The sequence below is a fragment of the Cannabis sativa genome, chromosome 3 (assembly GCF_029168945.1).
Source record: "Cannabis sativa cultivar Pink pepper isolate KNU-18-1 chromosome 3, ASM2916894v1, whole genome shotgun sequence".
NCBI classification, from domain to species: domain Eukaryota; kingdom Viridiplantae; phylum Streptophyta; class Magnoliopsida; order Rosales; family Cannabaceae; genus Cannabis; species Cannabis sativa.
Window position 1 is genome coordinate 3,763,589 of NC_083603.1, and position 18,679 is coordinate 3,782,267.

At 33.1% G+C, this 18,679-nt stretch overlaps 3 protein-coding genes across 5 annotated transcripts; 1 reads left to right on the top strand and 2 right to left on the bottom strand.

Moving 5' to 3' along the window:
• The first annotated feature begins 1,267 nt into the window (after positions 1 to 1,267).
• Positions 1,268 to 5,656, top strand: LOC133036340 (protein WHAT'S THIS FACTOR 9, mitochondrial). Its single transcript, XM_061112966.1, has 3 exons — positions 1,268 to 1,421; positions 1,960 to 3,287; positions 5,395 to 5,656. The coding sequence occupies exons 2-3, from the start codon at positions 2,021 to 2,023 to the stop codon at positions 5,403 to 5,405; spliced, it is 1,278 nt and encodes a 425-aa protein (XP_060968949.1). The 5' UTR covers positions 1,268 to 1,421; positions 1,960 to 2,020; the 3' UTR covers positions 5,406 to 5,656.
• A 591-nt stretch (positions 5,657 to 6,247) lies between these two features.
• On the bottom strand, positions 6,248 to 8,253 carry LOC133036341 (peptidyl-prolyl cis-trans isomerase FKBP17-2, chloroplastic). The gene is made up of 3 exons (XM_061112967.1): positions 7,760 to 8,253; positions 6,820 to 6,864; positions 6,248 to 6,642 (listed from the first exon to the last, which is right to left on the bottom strand). The coding sequence occupies exons 1-3, from the start codon at positions 8,143 to 8,145 to the stop codon at positions 6,288 to 6,290; spliced, it is 786 nt and encodes a 261-aa protein (XP_060968950.1). The 5' UTR covers positions 8,146 to 8,253; the 3' UTR covers positions 6,248 to 6,287.
• Positions 8,254 to 9,391: 1,138 nt separating this feature from the next.
• Positions 9,392 to 18,429, bottom strand: LOC133036339 (probable serine/threonine-protein kinase SIS8). 3 transcript variants are annotated; one of them, XM_061112964.1, is made up of 13 exons: positions 16,940 to 18,423; positions 15,278 to 15,715; positions 14,614 to 14,717; positions 13,182 to 14,482; positions 13,036 to 13,076; positions 12,545 to 12,613; positions 12,212 to 12,312; positions 11,402 to 11,480; positions 11,193 to 11,291; positions 11,036 to 11,104; positions 10,441 to 10,490; positions 10,180 to 10,356; positions 9,392 to 9,870 (listed from the first exon to the last, which is right to left on the bottom strand). In XM_061112964.1, the coding sequence occupies exons 1-13, from the start codon at positions 17,423 to 17,425 to the stop codon at positions 9,711 to 9,713; spliced, it is 3,174 nt and encodes a 1,057-aa protein (XP_060968947.1). In that variant the 5' UTR covers positions 17,426 to 18,423; the 3' UTR covers positions 9,392 to 9,710. The 3 variants fall into 3 exon arrangements, 2 of the variants coding, with proteins under 2 accessions (XP_060968947.1, XP_060968948.1); XM_061112965.1 differs by having other exon boundaries at positions 15,278 to 15,734; positions 16,940 to 17,076; XR_009686996.1 differs by lacking the exons at positions 9,392 to 9,870; positions 10,180 to 10,356; positions 10,441 to 10,490; positions 11,402 to 11,480 and having other exon boundaries at positions 16,940 to 18,429.
• Positions 18,430 to 18,679: the final 250 nt, after the last annotated feature.

An 18,679-nucleotide genomic window follows, 5' to 3' on the forward strand; every position in this document is an offset into this window, starting at 1 on the left:
GTTGCATCAAACGAAGGTTTCAATCAGACAAAATAACTGTTAGTAAAATGTTTATACATTTGTAATGCAACTGTATTACAACTGTTGTGAAACATTAAAAATCATAATACTGTTTCCACATACGTATAACTCTATCTATATGTCTCTTTATGATTTAATATGAACAAATTCACCATTAGAAATTTAGAAAACAACGAAAATACACCATCATAAATATTTTACTATAATATTGACGTAATTTTTTTTTTTATTATATTTGAGTTGAATTGTTTGGGAACTCCAATTCAATTTTTTGAGATATGCCTTCCATGGATCCGAAAATTGAAGTGAGGACATTAGTTTTATGCAAATTAAACTTGATTTCTAGTAAAATTTTAGTTTTGTAGTAGTTTTTCTACATTTTTTTGTCATGAATTCGAAATAGTCATTGTTTCAATTGATGATGATTGTCTTCTCAGGTGAAGTCGCCGGAATTAATGGTGGTTCTCTTTTTGGTTGAATTTTCGTTTCGGTTGCCGCGTGGTTGCGCGATAGTTGCACAGGGATCATGAATCCTAGGTTGAATGTGTGTGTAAGTGGTATTTGTGTAATTTTTTATATGGGCTGTATAAAACAAGTGAGACTCAATATTGAGTTACACCAATAAAATATTACACCTCACAATAGTATTATGTACCTTGGTGTCTCATAGCAATGCTCAATCTATGACTCAATATTTGTATAAATAAAAAATTAACTCATTTAAACAAAACACTCCGAAATTCTCGTTCAGTTTCTCTTTTATTTATTTTAGGCTAATTAAGATTTTTACCTCCTAAACTCTACATGTACCAAATCATACATCCTAAACTTTTATAGTCGTTAAAAATTCTCCCTGAACTATTGAGATTGTTTGATTTAAAGATTTTTATTCAATTTTATTCAATTTTACTAATTCGATGATTGTCCATGTACTAAATCATGCTCCACAAACTTTGATATCTACAAAATTATGTCCTTCGAACTTTAACATGTGTCAAATTATGCTCCCTGAACTTTCATCCATGTTATACTTTTCTTACTAAAATTAAACAAAAGTTTTTAAATCCAACAATATAAGTAATTAAGGAAGAATTTCTAATAGTTTTCAAAGTTCAAGAGATATAATTTGGTACATAACAAAGTTTAAAAGACAAATATCCTAATGAGAATTTATTTTATATTATTCTAATAATTTTATAACATATTCCTCATTTTTCTAAATCTTTTTATTTCAATACATTTATTAATAAATAATTCGTGAATTAAAAAAAAATGAAAACGACCAAAAGTTTGGTTTCCATACCGAAAACGATAAAACCATTTTCAAAAACAAAATTCTAACTTTGCTCCTTTCACTGCTTCGCTTACTGTTCATAGCTCCGGCGACGGCGTGGATAAAGGTTTGTGCTTTTTTCTTTACTGACATTATTAATATATATTCATATATATATATATATATATATATTGTATGACTTGTAAGGGAAATTTTGAGTTTTTTAGTTTCTTGCATGCATGTTGTTTGATGAAATGCTTGAGTGGAATTATTTGAGGTTTGATTTTATTTACTCAAAATATTTCAAATAGAATCCTTTTCATCAAAGACTGTGATTGAATTTGATGAAGGCTTTGCCAATCTTGGAATATTGTTTGTGATCATTGATAAGCCTGAACTAACTAGCAGGTTCTAAACATGTCTTTCTCCTTGCCAAGGATAAGGAAATGAGTGAAACTATAATGAACTTGTTTAAGATTGGTTTTGACATATACTGTTCTCCATTTTTGTCTTTTTATAAATGATATCAGACTCAACTCAAAAAACCATAGTTGATTAAATTATCACTTTGATGTTGCTTTTTATTGGTACTTTTTTTGGTGTTTTATTCTTGTCAATACTTTATATTATCATTTACACAAGACGAGTGTTCCCCTGGTTTTCAGGCATGGAATATTGAGCAAAATCATCAGGTAAGTAAGCCTTACAAGCAACTTGTTTCGAGTAATGTTCATCACCAACTCTGGTTTCAGAACCACCCTTAAAAGGGTGCTATCCCACTCTGAAAAGCCAATCTTTTCGGTCCTCTATCAACCCCGAAATCCTCCTTACAAATACTCCCAGCACTGCAATTATGTAGATGTGTATATGAAATGGAAGAAAGATCATTACTATGACAACATTGATCACATTCACAAGTCCAAAATTCTTAAACCTGTTGTTTCACTCAAGAACTGTATTGCCGAAGACCCTAATGGTTGCATCCCAATCTCTGTCGTGTCCAAAAGAGGAGTCGAGTTAGAGGTTCCCATGAAAGTTGCAAGGTTTTTGAGGCGATACCCTTCGATCTTTGAGGAGTTTACCGGCCCCCAATACAATCTTCCTTGGTTCAAACTAACCCCTGAAGCTGCTGAGGTTGACAGAGAAGAGAAAAGGGTTTATGAGGAGTGTAGGAAGGACTTGAGGGAGAGGTTGAAGAGACTGATATTGATGAGTACAGGGAAGGTTTTGCCTTTGAAGATAATCCAGGGAATGCAGTGGTATTTGGGTTTGCCCGATGATTTTCTAAGAAACCCCGAAAAGAATCTTGATGAGACTTTCAGGTTTGTGGATATGGAAGATGGTTTAAAGGGTTTGGCCGTTGATAATGGGGAGAAGGTCTTGTCATCTGTTCAGAGTTTCGCAATGAAACAAGGGGTTTACACTGGAGATTCAATGGAGCCAATTGAGTTTCGGCTTTTCCCTTCAAAAGGGTTGAGGTTGAAGGTGAAGATCAAGGGCTGGTTAAACGAGTTTCAGAAGCTTCCTTACGTGTCACCATACGAGGACATCTCAAATTTGGCTCCCGATAGTGACATTGCTGAAAAACGACTCGTGGGATTGCTACACGAGTTGCTTAGTCTCTTTGTTGAACATTCAGCTGAGAGGAGGAAGATTCTGTGTCTCAAGAAACATATGGGATTGCCTCAAAAAATGCACAAAGCATTCGAAAGACATCCTTATATGTTTTACTTATCATTGAAGAACAACACATGTACTGCAATCCTTAAAGAGGCTTATTGTGACCCTTCTGCTATTGAGAGACATCCAATATTGAAGATTAGAAAAAGGTACATAAACTTGATGCAGAAGTCAGACTCGATCTTGAAGAAAAGGCGGTTGAGTAGTCGGTTGGATGATGGCCCGAAAATGGATTTGGATTTGGATTCTACAGATGAAGAGACAGATTTGGATTTAGATTGTTTACCACCCTTTTTGATCTCATGCTACACAGGTAAGTAACATTGGCAAAATCAATTAGTGATCATTTCAATATGAACACTTTGTTTTTTATTATGTCCCCCACATAATATAATTTATAATAGGGTAATTAGTATAAATAAACACTATTATAATGTCAATTCTTTTTTATCTCTTTGTTATTATTTAAGGGGAAATGTAAATATGGTGTAAAAACAAATTTAGAAATTATACTATACTATAACCTCCTAAAGTTACAAAAATAGGATTTGCCCTAAGAAAAACACTTGACCCCATCACCGGTTTGTCGTAGATCTTCAACATCGGTCTAAATATTTGATACTATCGTGTAATGATTGCATTGATTAAATCATGAAAATTAGCAAATAATTAAGAATTTAATTATTATTATATGATTATGTCTCTTAGTAGAAATTAGGGCTTATTGCCAAAAATAGGCTTTAGGAAAATATTTTTTCAATTACGGAAATATATTTGAATTCTAGATGCATTATATATGTTATATATGAAATTTTATGATTTTCATGTTTTATGCCCGGTAACAGTGGAATGCAACGAATTGGCCAATAGAGTCATTTAGATACGGTGTAGTATCTTTTAGTTAGCAGGGCAGTATAGTTAGACATTAGGAATGTCAGGATAATCCGGGATTATGGTTTTGGATTATTTTAACCTTAAGCCTAGAAATGACTTAAGCTTGAAAAAAAGAGCAATTTTGGAAATTTGCCCAAAAGGTGAATCTTGTCCTTTATGGACTTTGGTGGAATTGATTAGTTAATCTTTTGCTGATTATTTTAGTTTAATAAAGGTATATTTATCTAGGGATAAGTTAGAAATGTATTTAGAAAACAAAACTAGATTAATCAACCTTGTTCACTCTCTCTCTCTTCTTGTTCTACCAAACCAAGAAACCAAGGAAAAATCAGATTTTCCTCACCAATTTCAGACCAAACAATAAGGATTCCAGCATAGGAATTCAAGGGTTTTGTTATCCACGGTTAAGGTAAGTTCCTTCTCCTTTGTCTCTTCAATTTTCAAGTGAAAAAGTTAGGTTTGATTATGTAATTTTAAGCTGTAGGTTCTGTTGAGTTTGGTTATTGTTAGAATTGAGTTCTGGGGATTAAATTAAGTTTGTTTGAGCTGGTGTTGGGCAGATTGTTTGTTGTTGGCAAGGTTTGAGCTAGGTTTGAGTTTTTGAGCTCAAACTTAGCTCAACAATAATAATTTTTGATTCAGGGCTTTATGGTTGGAATTGATGGTCGAAATATGATTATTGGACCTAAATTAGGTGTTCTAGAAAGTTTGGGAAGGTTTGAAGTCGATTTGTGGTAGTTTTGGGATTTTGGGGAAAACTTGTTGTAAAAACGGCAAATCGTTTCTGGTAAAACGACCTACTATTATTCCAGGCAGAAAATTCAAAAAAAAAAAAAAAAAAAAAACGGCCTACTGTTTTTTGGGGTATTTTTCCTGAAATCTCATTTTTTAGTATTTTCTCGATGTGTAGGTTTAGTCACACTATTTATCGATAAGGAAACTTTTAGTTTCAAGTCTAAGTCCCTGATAGTGATTTAGCTGGTCACTTACTAGTTTTACGTAAATTATGACTTAGGGCCTTAAATCATCGAGCAGCAATTTCCACTCAGAGTTACCGGCACGCTTGCATTCGGAATCAAAATAAGATTAGTGGAATGATTTGCATATATGTATACATGTTTAGTGTGCATGTTAATTGCTGTCATAATAACATGTCAGGGTATCAATGATGTGTACATAGAGGTTCACCGAGGTACTAATAAATAAATGTTAGGCAAATCAATGGCCATCATATTAGCATATTAAGGTATCAGTGAAGTGTACATAGAGTTGCACAGAGATGCCAACATATATATGCTAGACCTCCAGATAGTATGAATTAACTGCTATCACATCAGTACAACTAGAGTGCTGAGTATAGGTTAGATTCGCAGTTAGTCATACTTTGTCGAGAACGTTCCTGACCCAGTTATCAGATCGTGAATAAGTGTATGGGCACCTAATTACGATCTGGATATATGTTTATGTTTATGATTATGCTTTTCTTACTGAGTTTGTCGACTCACAATTATTACGTGTATGTGCAGGTAAGAGTTAAAATCGAACCGAGATGAGTCTAAAGCTAAGGGTGAAGATTGTACATATCAAGATGATTAGAGCTGGAGGTTTCAGAGTCTTTTGGACAGTTTAGGCTCACCTTTTTAATAGTCATATAAAGACAACTTTTGTAACGCAAGTATTTTGTAAACTTATGCATATTTTAACAAGATACTGGACTTATAAAAATTATGTTTATTGTAAATGTTATATTATTTAAGAAACTTTTAATTATCTACGTTTTTTATTAAATTCTTTGATTAGCAAAGACGTGCACAACACTTAAGAAAAATACAATAACATGCCTAATTTAGTAGGGTTTTACATATCGTATTTTGTACAACTTAGGGTCGGTCTTAAGCTATTTGGAGCTTAAGGCAAAATAAAATTTTAGAGCCTCTAAAAAGGCCAAAAGTTTGAAACTCTTTGTTTTTAATATTAAAAAGAGATACTTTCAAAAAAATATATATTAAAAGAGATATTTTAAAAAAAAAATTATAAAAATACGGTTAGAATTTTTAATATTTTTTTACGGTTTTTTAAATTTTGTTTACATAAAATACGGTCTATTATTTTTATGCTGTACTCTTGTTATTTTGTTGTTGGTTTTTTGTTATTTGTATATTATTTTGATGATATTTTCTTATTACTTTCATGTGGCTTTCTTTTTACTGTAAAAATATATATAAAAAAATAATTCTAAACGTAAAAATGTAAATCTTAGAAAAATTAGTATTTTATACAATTATCTTTAAAAAAAATATAATTGCTGGATTTAAAGCCTTGTGTCAAGTGAAGAAGTATGGTTACAAATAATGAATAATTATCAATTGTGAGAGAGAATAGTTAAATGACTTTTTTTTTTCTCATTATTTAATAAAAATCATGCTGGTGCAATTGATACTTTATCAACTTGAACAATGTATTCAAGTGTTGCCAAAGGAGGAATTTGCACACCAGTCCCTAAATCAGCACCATTTTCTCTAAAACCCAAATTTGGAGGAATTATTACTCTCCTCTTACCTCCTCCCTTCATTGATCTAATCACATACTCTATACCTTCACAAACTCCTTTACTATAAGGTCTTGATCCCAATACTAAAGCCAAAGGCTTCTTATCTTTCTCAAATGTATCCACAAACACTTCCCCACTTCCTTCTACTTTGCCTTGGAGATCAATCACCACCAAATCTCCCGGCCTCGGAGTAGCTCCACCTCCTAGTTTTAACTCGACATATCTGCACATTGATATTTTCATAACTTTAGAAGAAAAAAAATTTAGTAGGTGTCTTTATCAGTGATGTACGATTCTGCCTATTTATTATACTGATGAATGATCAGAATTGTATATTATCGGTAGGTTGTGCCCTACACAAAAATTATGTTACCCGAGAAGTTTGTAAAAGTGTATCTACCTTATGCCATTAGGCAATACCACCTCTTCTTCCTCCTCCACATTTCTGTCAAATTAAGGAAAACAAGTTAATATTGGTTTTACTAATTAACAAAAAAAAAATACCTAATAAATTTTCATTAACAAGTGGCAATCTCATTCTAATTAATCAGGATCCAATGTTTAATTTTTGTGTTCAAATTCAAGTCCAACCAACTAATAAATGTCACATTAATTAAATTTGATAATTAATAAATTAATTTTTTAAATAGTATCATTTTTATTTAAGTACTTTATATAAAGAGTGTGTTTGATAAAGAATAGTGAGTAGATTAGATTAACATATAGTTAATCTTTTCTAATTTAACTTAAAGTATTAATTTCAATTATGGGACAAAGTGATATGATTATATACATACAAATTTAGAATATTATAACAATGAGCAACATTCCTTTTCTACAACAGATTAGTACTAATTCCATTAACATAAATATTTTCAGAGTTAAAAAAATTGTGTTTAATCTTTTAAATTTGTGTGAATGCATTGATTATTTTCCATGTAAGTATATTAGTTTATATTATGAAAAAAGTGATAACATATTAGTACTAATTCTATTAAAATACAAGTAATTAATGGTGAAACTTTCTTTTTTATTTGTAGCAAAATCTTTTTAAGTTTTTTTTAAAAAAAAATTTAAGACATCAGTTAAATATTACTCTTAAATACTAACTGAATGACCATTGTGTATACTTGTATATACGTGAAAGTAAAATTTTAAATTCAATAAAGAATAATCCAGTTAGTATTTAACGGTGATATCTAACTAGCACTTCAAATTTTTTAAAAAAAAAAAGTAAACAAAAGAGAATTTTTTCATAAAAAACATAAGTGAGTTAGGTATAAAAAATTAAAACATAACAGAATTTAAACATAAATATCCCTTAATGTAAATATTTAAACCTTGTGTTTGCTTGTTCTTGAGAGACTTCAAAACGAGTCTTTATCTGTTCAGAAACAACACCAAAAGCTAAAAATCCAGCCCAAGCAAGCCCAGCACCAAGCCCAAATCTCCTAGTTAAACTTGAAGCTATCCAATCTGTGGAATCAGCCTTTAAATTTGAAGAATAACCCTTTTGTTGTTGTTGTTGTTGTTTTTTGATTGGGACTTGTTCCATTGGTTGGCTAGAATTATTGCTTAATGCCTTAGATGATGATGGTGGTGTCGGTGGCGGTGGCGGTGGCGGTGTCGGGGGAGGTGGTGTTTGGGATGAAGAGGATGAGAAGTTGAGAGTTTTAGGAGTTAGAGGGTGAGATAGAAATGGTGGTGAGCCAAAGAAAGAAGCCATTTTTTTTATGTATGAAAATGGCTTAAATTTTTTTTGGTATGTGTATGAATGAATATAAGTGTTATGGAAAATGTGTTATGGTATTGGTTTGTTTGTTTGGTTGGTCCTACCTTATCCTTTTTTTTAAATGATGGGTTGTCTTTACTTTTTAGATTTTTTTTTGGATGTGTTTGGCTAGAAAAAAACACTCCAACTTAAATAGATAAATAAATAAATTAATTAAATATTTATGTTTACAATAAGTTTTGATTTATTGTTGATATTTTTATATATTAAAAATGATTATTAATAGTAATTTTTGGTTTAAGGGTGTTTTTTTAAGTTAAATTTAAAATAATATTCTATTATTTAATCAAATATTATTAACTAATTTTTAAATAAATTATTTGTAAAATTCATTTAAATGAATAAATAAATTATTAAAATTTTATTCTTTAAAATATTTTTTTTTAAATAATAAATATATTGATGAAAAGAGTTTGAATACAATGTATGGGGAATGATATTTTAATTGGGATTATTTCGTAAATACACAAGAATAACAAAAAAAAAATTACAAAATTACATTACCAACTAATCCATTAAGTAGATAATAATTTGAAAAAAAAAAATCATATTACTTTGGCTATCTGATTTTATTTTGTTATTTCTAATTTTGTCAATAGTGGTTTATATAACATTTCCATCGAGAAAGTTTTTCACACATTGACATGAACTTGTTATTAGAAAATAATTTGAGTAGAAAGCATAATAAAAGAATAAGGAATTTTTATTTTTATAGTTTTTAAGGTATAAGTTTACAAAATATGATTTCTTTTTAAAAAATTATTAGAAAATTTTAGAAAAGAAATTCAAAAATATTAAGAAAAAAATCCCATATTTTAACTTTTCCTTCAATTTTTCTTATAAAACAATTTTTTTTGAAAAAAAAACTATATTTTAAACTCATAAATTTTTCTTTTCCTCTAAAAGAATTTTGTGTTATGCTATGAAAGTATAAAATGAAAATTGAAAAAATTCCACTAAAAAATATGAAATGGTTAGTATTAAAAACACATCTTAATTTGTATACATTATAACATCATAATATATGTATATAATATGAATAAGGTCAAGAAATTTCATCTAAGTCCAATTTGTTTACAATTTATTTATTTATTTATTTTAAGTTCAACAACATTAAACTTATTAAAATCACTGCTCTCTTTCTTTCTCAATCATTATTCCCATTACTTGCTAAGAAATATTTAAAAAGACACCAAAAATTCCAAACATGGATTACAACAATTCATTTGAACTTTTTTTTTTTCCTTTTTTTTTTTTAATTTTTTACATTGAAAGCACACCCTTGAGAATGGATGCCCTAGTAAGAATACAAAGGAACAAAAAAAAGAATCACAATCTCAAATTTTGAGTATTTGTTATCTCATATGATCTTCAAACGTTTTCTTTCTCACTTGTGTCCCAAACAACCTGCAAATTGACTCAGCATTACTTGGTTGGAACAAAACCCATGTTCAGTCAGATAAGGAGAAAAAGAAAAGAAGAAAAAAAAATCGTTCTTTTTAGTCGGTAGGTTCTTCCGAAACTCGTGGGGGTTGATGAACTCTCTCGCGTCCCATTGATGCACCGGGTTTAGGAATTTGTGCGCTGTTGTTTATCGGCCTTTGTAGCGGCTTCAGAGCTGCCATGATCTCGGAAAATGTCGGTCTTGATCTTGGATCTCTACAAAATATGAAATGAGTTTGAATTGTTACATGTTTGGTACGACTAAACTGTTCTCGGTTATATGTAATTAAATAATTAAATTTGGCTTCAGAACTCATATAATTGAAGACAGTCTGATCGTATTGACAAAATTTAATTGATCAAATTTGAGTTCAAAGTACGAGATCAGCATCATTAAAAACACTGTACTAAACTTGTATTTAGATAAAACGCAAGATACTAAATGATTACACACCCTAATATTTAACGATCAAAAACAAGGAATCGATTACTAGTATATGCAATGATTCAAGAGAATTTACTCACGTTTGCCAACATTTTCGGATGATATCCGCAATAGCAGGATCCATATCGTCTGGAATATCGAGACGACGATGTTGAAATCCAACTGCACCAACAACTTGCATTGGATTCATTCCGCCCCACGGCTGTTGCATTGTAGAAAGTTCCCATAATATTACCCCGAAGCTATAAACATCACACCTACACATCAAACCAAATATTTTTTTCAATTCAAAATATATAAATGAAAGCACGCGGTGTAAAGTAAGAAACAACGAAGCATACTTCTCATCGGAAGGTTCGTTTCGTAACACTTCGGGAGCCATCCATTCAGCCTGACATAAAAGAAGAAGAATTATGTGTCATTAAGACAGCTAGTCTGAGTTGCAGGCTCTTTTCGCCAGCATTTGATCCTCATCAAGAAAATTAATGAATAAAATGTTTACGGGTCGATTCAAGAATTCAAGTTTCGTCACAAGAATTCCATTCATCCAATGGGAAACATAAATGTCAACTACGATTTTTGCTTTCCAAACTATTAACATTACCAAATCATGCCCTCTAAATTATTTTGCCTATTAAAAATTCACCCGAACTATTGACAGTGTTGAAATATAAAACTTTTGTTAAGCTTTATCACACATGGCTAACAAAATTCTGATACGGTTGATGTGCCTATGAAAAATTCACCCGAGCTTTATCATCATTTTAAATTGCCCATTTTAGCACTGTGAATAGTTCGGAAAGAATTTTTATTTGGTAATAGTAATACTTCGGGGACAAAAATCTTAAATGGCCTAAATTAAATAATTGAAAATATATTATCCCGGTTCCCAACGAGAAAGAGCGGGAGCAAATTGGTCGCATGGCTTAGGCTTACCGTTCCTGCAGTGGACCTCGAAGAGAGAAATGTGCTATGCTTAATTTTAGACAGTCCGAAATCACAGACCTAATGGCAGGTACAAAAGTTACATCAAAATCGGGTAATTGAAAACATAACATGTTAAATTATCTTGCAAAAGAAATCAGAAAACTACCTTAACTACCCAATTCTTATCGACGAGAAGATTCGGGGACTTCAAATCGCGATGTACAATCACTGGCGAGCACGTGTGCAAATAATTCATTCCCCGAGCCTGACAAGTTAGTTGGTTACACCAACGACAAATTAGTGAATACAAAGTTTAGTATAAGAAACAGATTTTGATTGAAATTAGGATACAAGAAAAGAACAACATAACCATACAGCATCAAGAGCCATTCTCAAACGCCGTCGTTCATCTAATTGATTGTTAGGCCGATGAAGTAACCTATATAAACTACCTCTGCGAAATACAATTATGTTTCAGATTTTGACATGACATGATCAGTAACAATCTCAAAGACTAACAGAAACAGACTTATTGTAAGCTATCAGCACGAGGGGTCGCAGGACACGACATTGAGATCAAAACAGAAACCATAAAACAAGCATAAAATTATCTTGTGTTGTATTGGTATCATACAAAGTTGATTATACGTCCAAAAGCGGGGAAAGCGCGCATACAATATACAAGATTGATACAAAATTCAAAACGAGTGTATCAATGCATCTCCTTCGTTTTTTTGACATCTAGATAGTTTTAAGCGTAATTTTTTTGTATGACAGTCTATATCATAGTTATTTAAGACATCCTACAAATTTTTGAGAAATTCAGAATAGTTTAACGCACCGAAAATAAAATTTAAGCAATCTGTTACAAGCATGCTTCTTTTATTTTATACGAATGCGAAATAAACAGTTCGAACCCTACTTTTTGTATTGTAAATTCAACTAAATTTCTCAAAACATTGCAGTATGCCTTAAATAATTATAATATACACATATATATAAAATCAAAATTATAACTATTCAAACATCAAAAACACAAAGGGATGCATCGGTACACCAATTTTCAGGGGGTCTAATAACATTTAGTCAACAACAATAACAAAGAATTCATTTGACAATGCTTCATAACAAGAGAGGATTATATAATAACTAGATTGAGCTAAGACAGACAAAGTGCAAACAAACCTTGGAAGAAACTCCGTAACAATCGAAAGATTTGGAGTTCGTGTCACAGCGCCCATGAACAGGACAACATTGGGATGTCTGAGTCTTTTCATTATTCGAACCTTTTTCATTTAACGAAGAAAAAAAAGATCATTTCAATAAGTAATCCAATCATAGCATGGTCGTATGATGATTCAAAACGATAATTGTTTTATGCACTATCGAAATGCAAGGCGACATTCTTTTAGATATTATCGACACGAACACTATCATACCTCAAATTCTTACAAAACATGCAATTAATGATGAAGAAAGGCATGTTTAGTTTACTAAGGAAAATGAAGTAGGCTCTACCTCTTTCATGAACTCGACGAGTGATTCGCCTGAAATATCTTGGTCAAGGAACCTCTTCACAGCAACGTCCTGTAACCCCGCATACGAAAAAATATTTGAAGCAGCATTAAATAACAACTCAGAAAGGAAGACAAGACACCAAGATCATAGATACCATCTACAAGTCAAAGCTACAATTACTTTTCTTTTGTTATGTATTGTTACCTAACTTTCGGGGGAAAATGGTAGAAGACGGAGAATCACAAAAGAGCGAGAACGGAGTTTAAAATGAGCATAACATTAGACACTATTTACAACATATGACAAGCTTCCAAACTCGGTTTTGCATCAAAGCTATTTACTAGCACAAAATTTTGAATAAATTATCTATTTTCGTCTAAGATTGTTGAAGAATAACTTGTCCACATGCATACGTAGTTATTTGGTCAAATTCCCAGAAAGTTCGCAGGAAAAGAAGCTTAGAATTCAGATTCAGGGAGGAAAAGACTTACAGTTCCATGCCACTCTCCACGGTAAACCTCCCCATAGGATCCTGCAACAAAGAGAATCGAACAATGACTTGTAATAACTTAAAGGGATTAGATTTATTGGTGAAATGAATTGCATGATAAAGATAGCTTAATGTGTCGATCAATACCAAGTCCGATACGCTCACCCATGGTGATTTCATCCCACGGAATCTCACACTCAGCAACATCGTCAATTGAGTCAGATCTCGAGCTATCGTTACCTACTGACTTATCCGATACTCTCTCGCCTTCTGAATTTGTTCCCACGACAGCATCATGTTCACGGTCACCACTACCTCGGGGTTCATAACCACCGCTATCTGTGTCACCATCACTTCGCATACCCTGCTCGTATTGCTTACTGACAGCTGCAGTTGTTGCAACCACAGCTGCAGCCGTAGCAGTGGCTGCTGCTGCTACAGGAAGTTCGAGATTTGAATCAGCACTTGTCTTTGCTGCAGCAACAACCATCGAAGATGCAACAACAGCTGCTGCAGCTGCTGCAGCAGCAGCAACAGGGACATTTTTACCATATTTCGCTGGATTTATTTCGGCTGGTGATGAAATAACGTGTCCTGTTATTTCTCGATTATCACGTCCAAGGTTTACCCCTAAACCTTCAACAAGTTTTAGAAGCTCTTGTTGACCAGGAGAGTTTGTTTTCGTGTGTACCTTGTGGTGTGGTAAAGGAGGAAGAAAGGAAGGCCGAGCAATATCATCTTGGCCTCTATTTTCTCGGTTTCCACTTCCAGAGCCTTCTTTAGTTTCACCCGCGTAATCTTTTTGGGCATTAGCCTCAGCTGTTGATGCATCTAAGTGATCTTGATAGATTTCTGTAAACAGATTCGGGGGAGCAATAACACCGCTTTCAAGCAACACATCATGAAGTTTTTGAGCCAACTTCGGGTTTTCTTTGGCTGCATCTATCATGTATTTCGAAACATCCTTCACTTTCTTTTTACGAACAGCAGGAGAACCGACACCTTCAGTCCAAGAAGGAGATCTCGCATGCCCATGACCATGAGGGTAGCTACTTTTGTTCGGAAAATCCCACACAAGTCCCTTCTCGGCATTGGGTGGTTTTTTAAAATCGTCCGAGAGAATCTTCGATTCTCCCTCAGCTTTTGTTTCCTCAACTTTAGATTCCACGGGTAGTTGTGAATGAGCGGTTAATTCCTCTTTGTCATCAGAATCCCTCCCCGTGGAATGCGGATTTCTTAACCTAGATTTGTTTTCAAATGTCCCGAAATCTGAATGATCCTCAAATGAACTTCCAACTCCACTACTGGAAGAAGCTACATGAGATGAATCAATGTCTCTGGATAAAGGACTAGCCGAGAAGCAAGAATCGTCGTATTCTATATGCGATCCAGCTGCATCAGATGGAATGAGTGTGCCGGGATCCGACATTAGATCAACAATGTACTCCCTGAAATTCGATTAGCCAAACAATATACAAAATAAATCATGTCAGTGCTATTTTACATCAACACTATAATGACAAATATGAATAAGAAAACATTACAAATCAAGAAACAAATGGTTGTCTGAGCGAAATACCTTCCGCCATTAATCTTTACAAAATTCATAGCCACATCACTGGAGCCAGTATATTGCGGCCCCTTAACTAGTCGGCACGGAATAGTCACACTATCAGCCAAAACCTACAAAATAACATAGTTGAATTTTACATTGGTTGAAAAATTTCACAAGAAATTTGCTAACAAAGCATAAAACTGCAGACAATCCAATCAGACAAAAAGCAAATTAACAAAATTTCTCAAATTTTCCCTTTGTTTCCGCATTTACAAATATGATACTTTCTGGGCATTTCTGATAATATCAAGTGTTATTCCTATTCTGGCATTTCTAATTTCCCGAACAAACCAACTATCGAGTCTCGTTTTTGTCAAGTGGTTTGGTGGTTGAGTGCTCTCAGCTCAAGTCCCGGTAAATATATCTTTACCAAAACAGTTAATGACATATTCGAGTCTCGTTTTTGTCAAGTGGTTTGGTGGTTGAGTGCTCTCAGCTCAAGTCCCGGTAAATATATCTTTACCAAAACAGTTAATGACATATTCGAGTCTCGTTTTTGTTCTTCCTAAACATACATATTCAATTCAAATACATACACAAGTATATGATAACAACAAAGCGGAGAAAGCATGTTCATCGTAGAAATTATAGATAATATAATATATATATATAACATGTCAACAAGTACCTTGAATAGCAATGCCCGATGACGAGCCAATCCAATTTTCAGAGAACCAAGCGGCAAAACCATGCTCCCATGTGTTGCTTTCAAATTGTATGTAAGGTTTTGCCATTCTCGCAACATGTTTTCAGGATTCCCAACCGGCCCACCCATATAGTTGGCTACTAAAACAGCAAGTTTTCTCACCAAATCGCTATTTACAAAAACCAAAGAATCTGATCTCGACTTTACAGCCATCTCTAGTGCCACCTGCTCAAGCTTCAATAAATTTGAATCTGCAGCCTTATTAACCAAAACTGCTTCCCAGGCAACTCCCTCGGATACAGGTGTTCCTTGTAGATCAATGAGGGAAGGCATTCTTTCTGAGGTGGACTCGGTCAAGATTCCATACAGGTCATAGAAGCCATCCAAGATCTTGTCATCGTAGCTAAGAGCATTGTAATTCTGTGAAGCATGTATAAATCTACGATATGAGATAGGTTAGAACGGAATAAAATGTATGACAAAAGTTGAGAAAACAGGTGAAATTATAGGAATAATCTCTTCGGCTCTAGAATTATCTCCAACATAAACAGTTAAAAGTTGATATAAGATCAATGTAAAACTAATGAAACATATAACTACTTAGCCATTTTGCTTTGTCAAGATTTTAAGTACAATATTTATGTAGCTAGCTGAATTATAGTGGCAATGAATGCCCAACTCTTCAGTCAATGTGATCGTCGATAATTATCATGATGTTCGGGAATTTTCTAAGTTACATTTACCCACAATGAAAAGGCCAGTTTTTTAGAAAAGAACAGCCGTAATTCTTCCCCTTCTCCCGATACTTCTTGTGTCATTATGCATAAGTTTTGAGGCATTTCTGTTTTCATTCTCCATAGTGTGTTTTATTTTATCCTCTCTCGGAAAAAGGGTAAGTAAGGGATCACTTTCTTTATAGAAACCAAAATGTTAAACCGAGATAGGAACACCGCCCTTCAATAACTCGATCATTTCTTTCAGTAAAAGTAACTGAATACCCAAAGACATTGCTGAATGTTTCTAAACTTTACTCATAAACATAACTCTAGACTCAGAACTTCAACCACTTTCTTCTCCATCCATGTCCAAATTTGAAACCATTCCTGCTTTCAACAATGAAAGCAGTCTATAATCCAGCATAGCTGATATCGACTTTCAACAACATCAAGTTTCTGCAATCGTGCTCTACTAATTTTAGTGGTCCGGGTTTTCCAACTTTTGGTTACTGGCAACAAGAGAAAAGGAGTGATAAAGGAAAGGTTCACATGAGTCATGAGACTGACATTGACACTTCCCCTGATTAATATAATTTTCTTAAGCATAACATTAGCTTCATACTTAATTGGAGTTAATAAATAAATAAAGTCAGCATACTATTTTCACTTCCTACATTTATGGAGGACAACAAAAATCAAATTTTTTTTATATCCCATGAGCATTTTGGCATTTATATGACTTGACTGACATACCACAAAAGGTAAGAGTTAAGATTGAAAAGACAATCCAAATCAGATCATATATCAATGAAATATTAACCACTTGTGTACTCCATACTAAATGCCAATAAAAATCACAGATGACAAGTCAAACCAAAAATTTCCAATCATTGAGGCAAAGTTAAAAATGAAGAAAAAAAAAACTTACCCAATATCTGTAAGCAACAACTTCAGCTGGAGTATTATCCACAGCACAAGAACCCAAACTAATCTGTTTCACAGCTTCAATTTGAACTGCCTCTGGATCTTCCCTAGCACTCATTTCCAAAGCAATTTGTATCTGATATTCTTCCTCAACATCAGGATCTCTTGAGTTACTAGACCCTGAATCAGCCCTCAATACATCTGAAGAACTAACATCTAAACCAGACACAATACTAACTTCATCAGATGGTAGTTCTGTTCTCTCAGTTCTAATGTTTGAGCTATGTCTATTAGCAACTGAATTCAACCATCCAGAGAGACCTGAAAAGGGTTTGTTCTCAGAACTATGATGAGACCTTGGAACTAAATGTCTATCAGGAGAAGAACCATCAATAATGGACTTATTATTGCTCCTAGATGAAGTAGATCCTCCTTCTACATCTTCTGGTTGATTTGACATGATGTGGAGTTTCTTAAGCAAGTTCTTCATGTTATTTCCTTAAGCTTCTGTACTGAATGCTAAAGGAATAAAAATCTGGCCATAAACATCTCCATTGTCTTGGACCAAGCATGAAATCCAACCCCCAAAAACAAAAACAAAATAACAGAAGACCCTCTCTTCTGACTTTCTTTGTCTTTATACAGCTAAACCCCACAAAAGGACCCTAAATCTAAGTACAACCCATCATTGAAAACCCACAAAAGAAAACGATTTCAAGTAGTAACAGTGAAGCTTTTTCGATTTTAAGAAGACCCAGATGCTTCAATTGAAAGTTACCACCTACCCTTTTCAGAAAAAAAAAAAAATCTAATCTTTGAAGAAGATATATCACAGAGGCAAATACTCAAACATATGGCAAACCCCAATAGATAAAAATATTAAATTTCACTACTTTTGAGACCCTCTTATTCACCCTCCAGAAGCAGAATAATCAGAGTATACAATTCCCAAATTGAGAGAAAAAGGATCTAACTTTCTATACAAAGTAACAACTATTGGGACTATTGAAGGAGTTTAAAACATTTATGAGAGAGAAAGAGAAAGAGAGAGAGAGAGAGAGATGGAGGGCAGGTAAGAAAGAAAGATAAGCAAGTGGGATTGTTGGACCTCAAAGAAATGACCCACTTGAGCTTGAAAAAAGGCTTAATTAGAAGAAATTTTCACGGTCCCAGAAAAAGGTTGAAACTTTGGTGGGAAACAAACCAATTGGCTCTCCCTCTCTTTCTTTCTCTCTCCTCTTCACACTAATCACTGACTTGGGTTTTGTTTGTTTACTTTGGTTTTTGCAGACCCCCAAAAAGAAATTGGGATAGTGGGAGATGATGAGCATGAGTTGGAAATTCTGTGATGAACTGTTGAGAAAAATCAAAAAATGGAATATTGAAAAAGACTGGATTTTTATTTTTCCTGTGTTGTGTTCTTTGGTTGTAATCTATTATTGAAGGAAGGAAGAGAATGAATGACCAAGTTGGAAAAGTAATATACTATTGGATTGTATATCAACTACAACTTTTGCTATTTCCAGCAAAAATGTGATCTTGTCATTGTCACTTCTCATAAATTTTCAACCTTTATTGTTCTTTGTTAAAATTTTGTAACTGTAACTAAACGACAATTCTTCTTTTCAACCATGTTTACTCTTTTACTCTAAACTTGTTTGCAAGTTGTTAAATTTGAGTGTGTTTAAAAGTTATTAATTAGGTTGAATTTTCTAAATATTATAAATAGAATTTTGAGTTGAAT

Excerpts from the sequence above, each read along its gene's own strand:
- LOC133036341 (XM_061112967.1), bottom strand. The coding sequence starts at position 8,145 with ATGGCTTCTTTCTTTGGCTCACCACCATTTCTATCTCACCCTCTAACT. Across the intron at positions 6,865-7,759 it reads CAAGAACAAGCAAACACAAG|AAATGTGGAGGAGGAAGAAG; the intron begins GTTTAAATATTT and ends TTAATTTGACAG. Across the intron at positions 6,643-6,819 it reads GTATTGCCTAATGGCATAAG|ATATGTCGAGTTAAAACTAG; the intron begins GTAGATACACTT and ends ATCAATGTGCAG.
- LOC133036339 (XM_061112964.1), bottom strand. The coding sequence starts at position 17,425 with ATGAAGAACTTGCTTAAGAAACTCCACATCATGTCAAATCAACCAGAA. Across the intron at positions 14,718-15,277 it reads ATCGGGCATTGCTATTCAAG|GTTTTGGCTGATAGTGTGAC; the intron begins GTACTTGTTGAC and ends GTTATTTTGTAG. Across the intron at positions 10,357-10,440 it reads AACGAACCTTCCGATGAGAA|GTGTGATGTTTATAGCTTCG; the intron begins GTATGCTTCGTT and ends TTTGATGTGTAG.
- LOC133036340 (XM_061112966.1), top strand. The coding sequence starts at position 2,021 with ATGTTCATCACCAACTCTGGTTTCAGAACCACCCTTAAAAGGGTGCTA.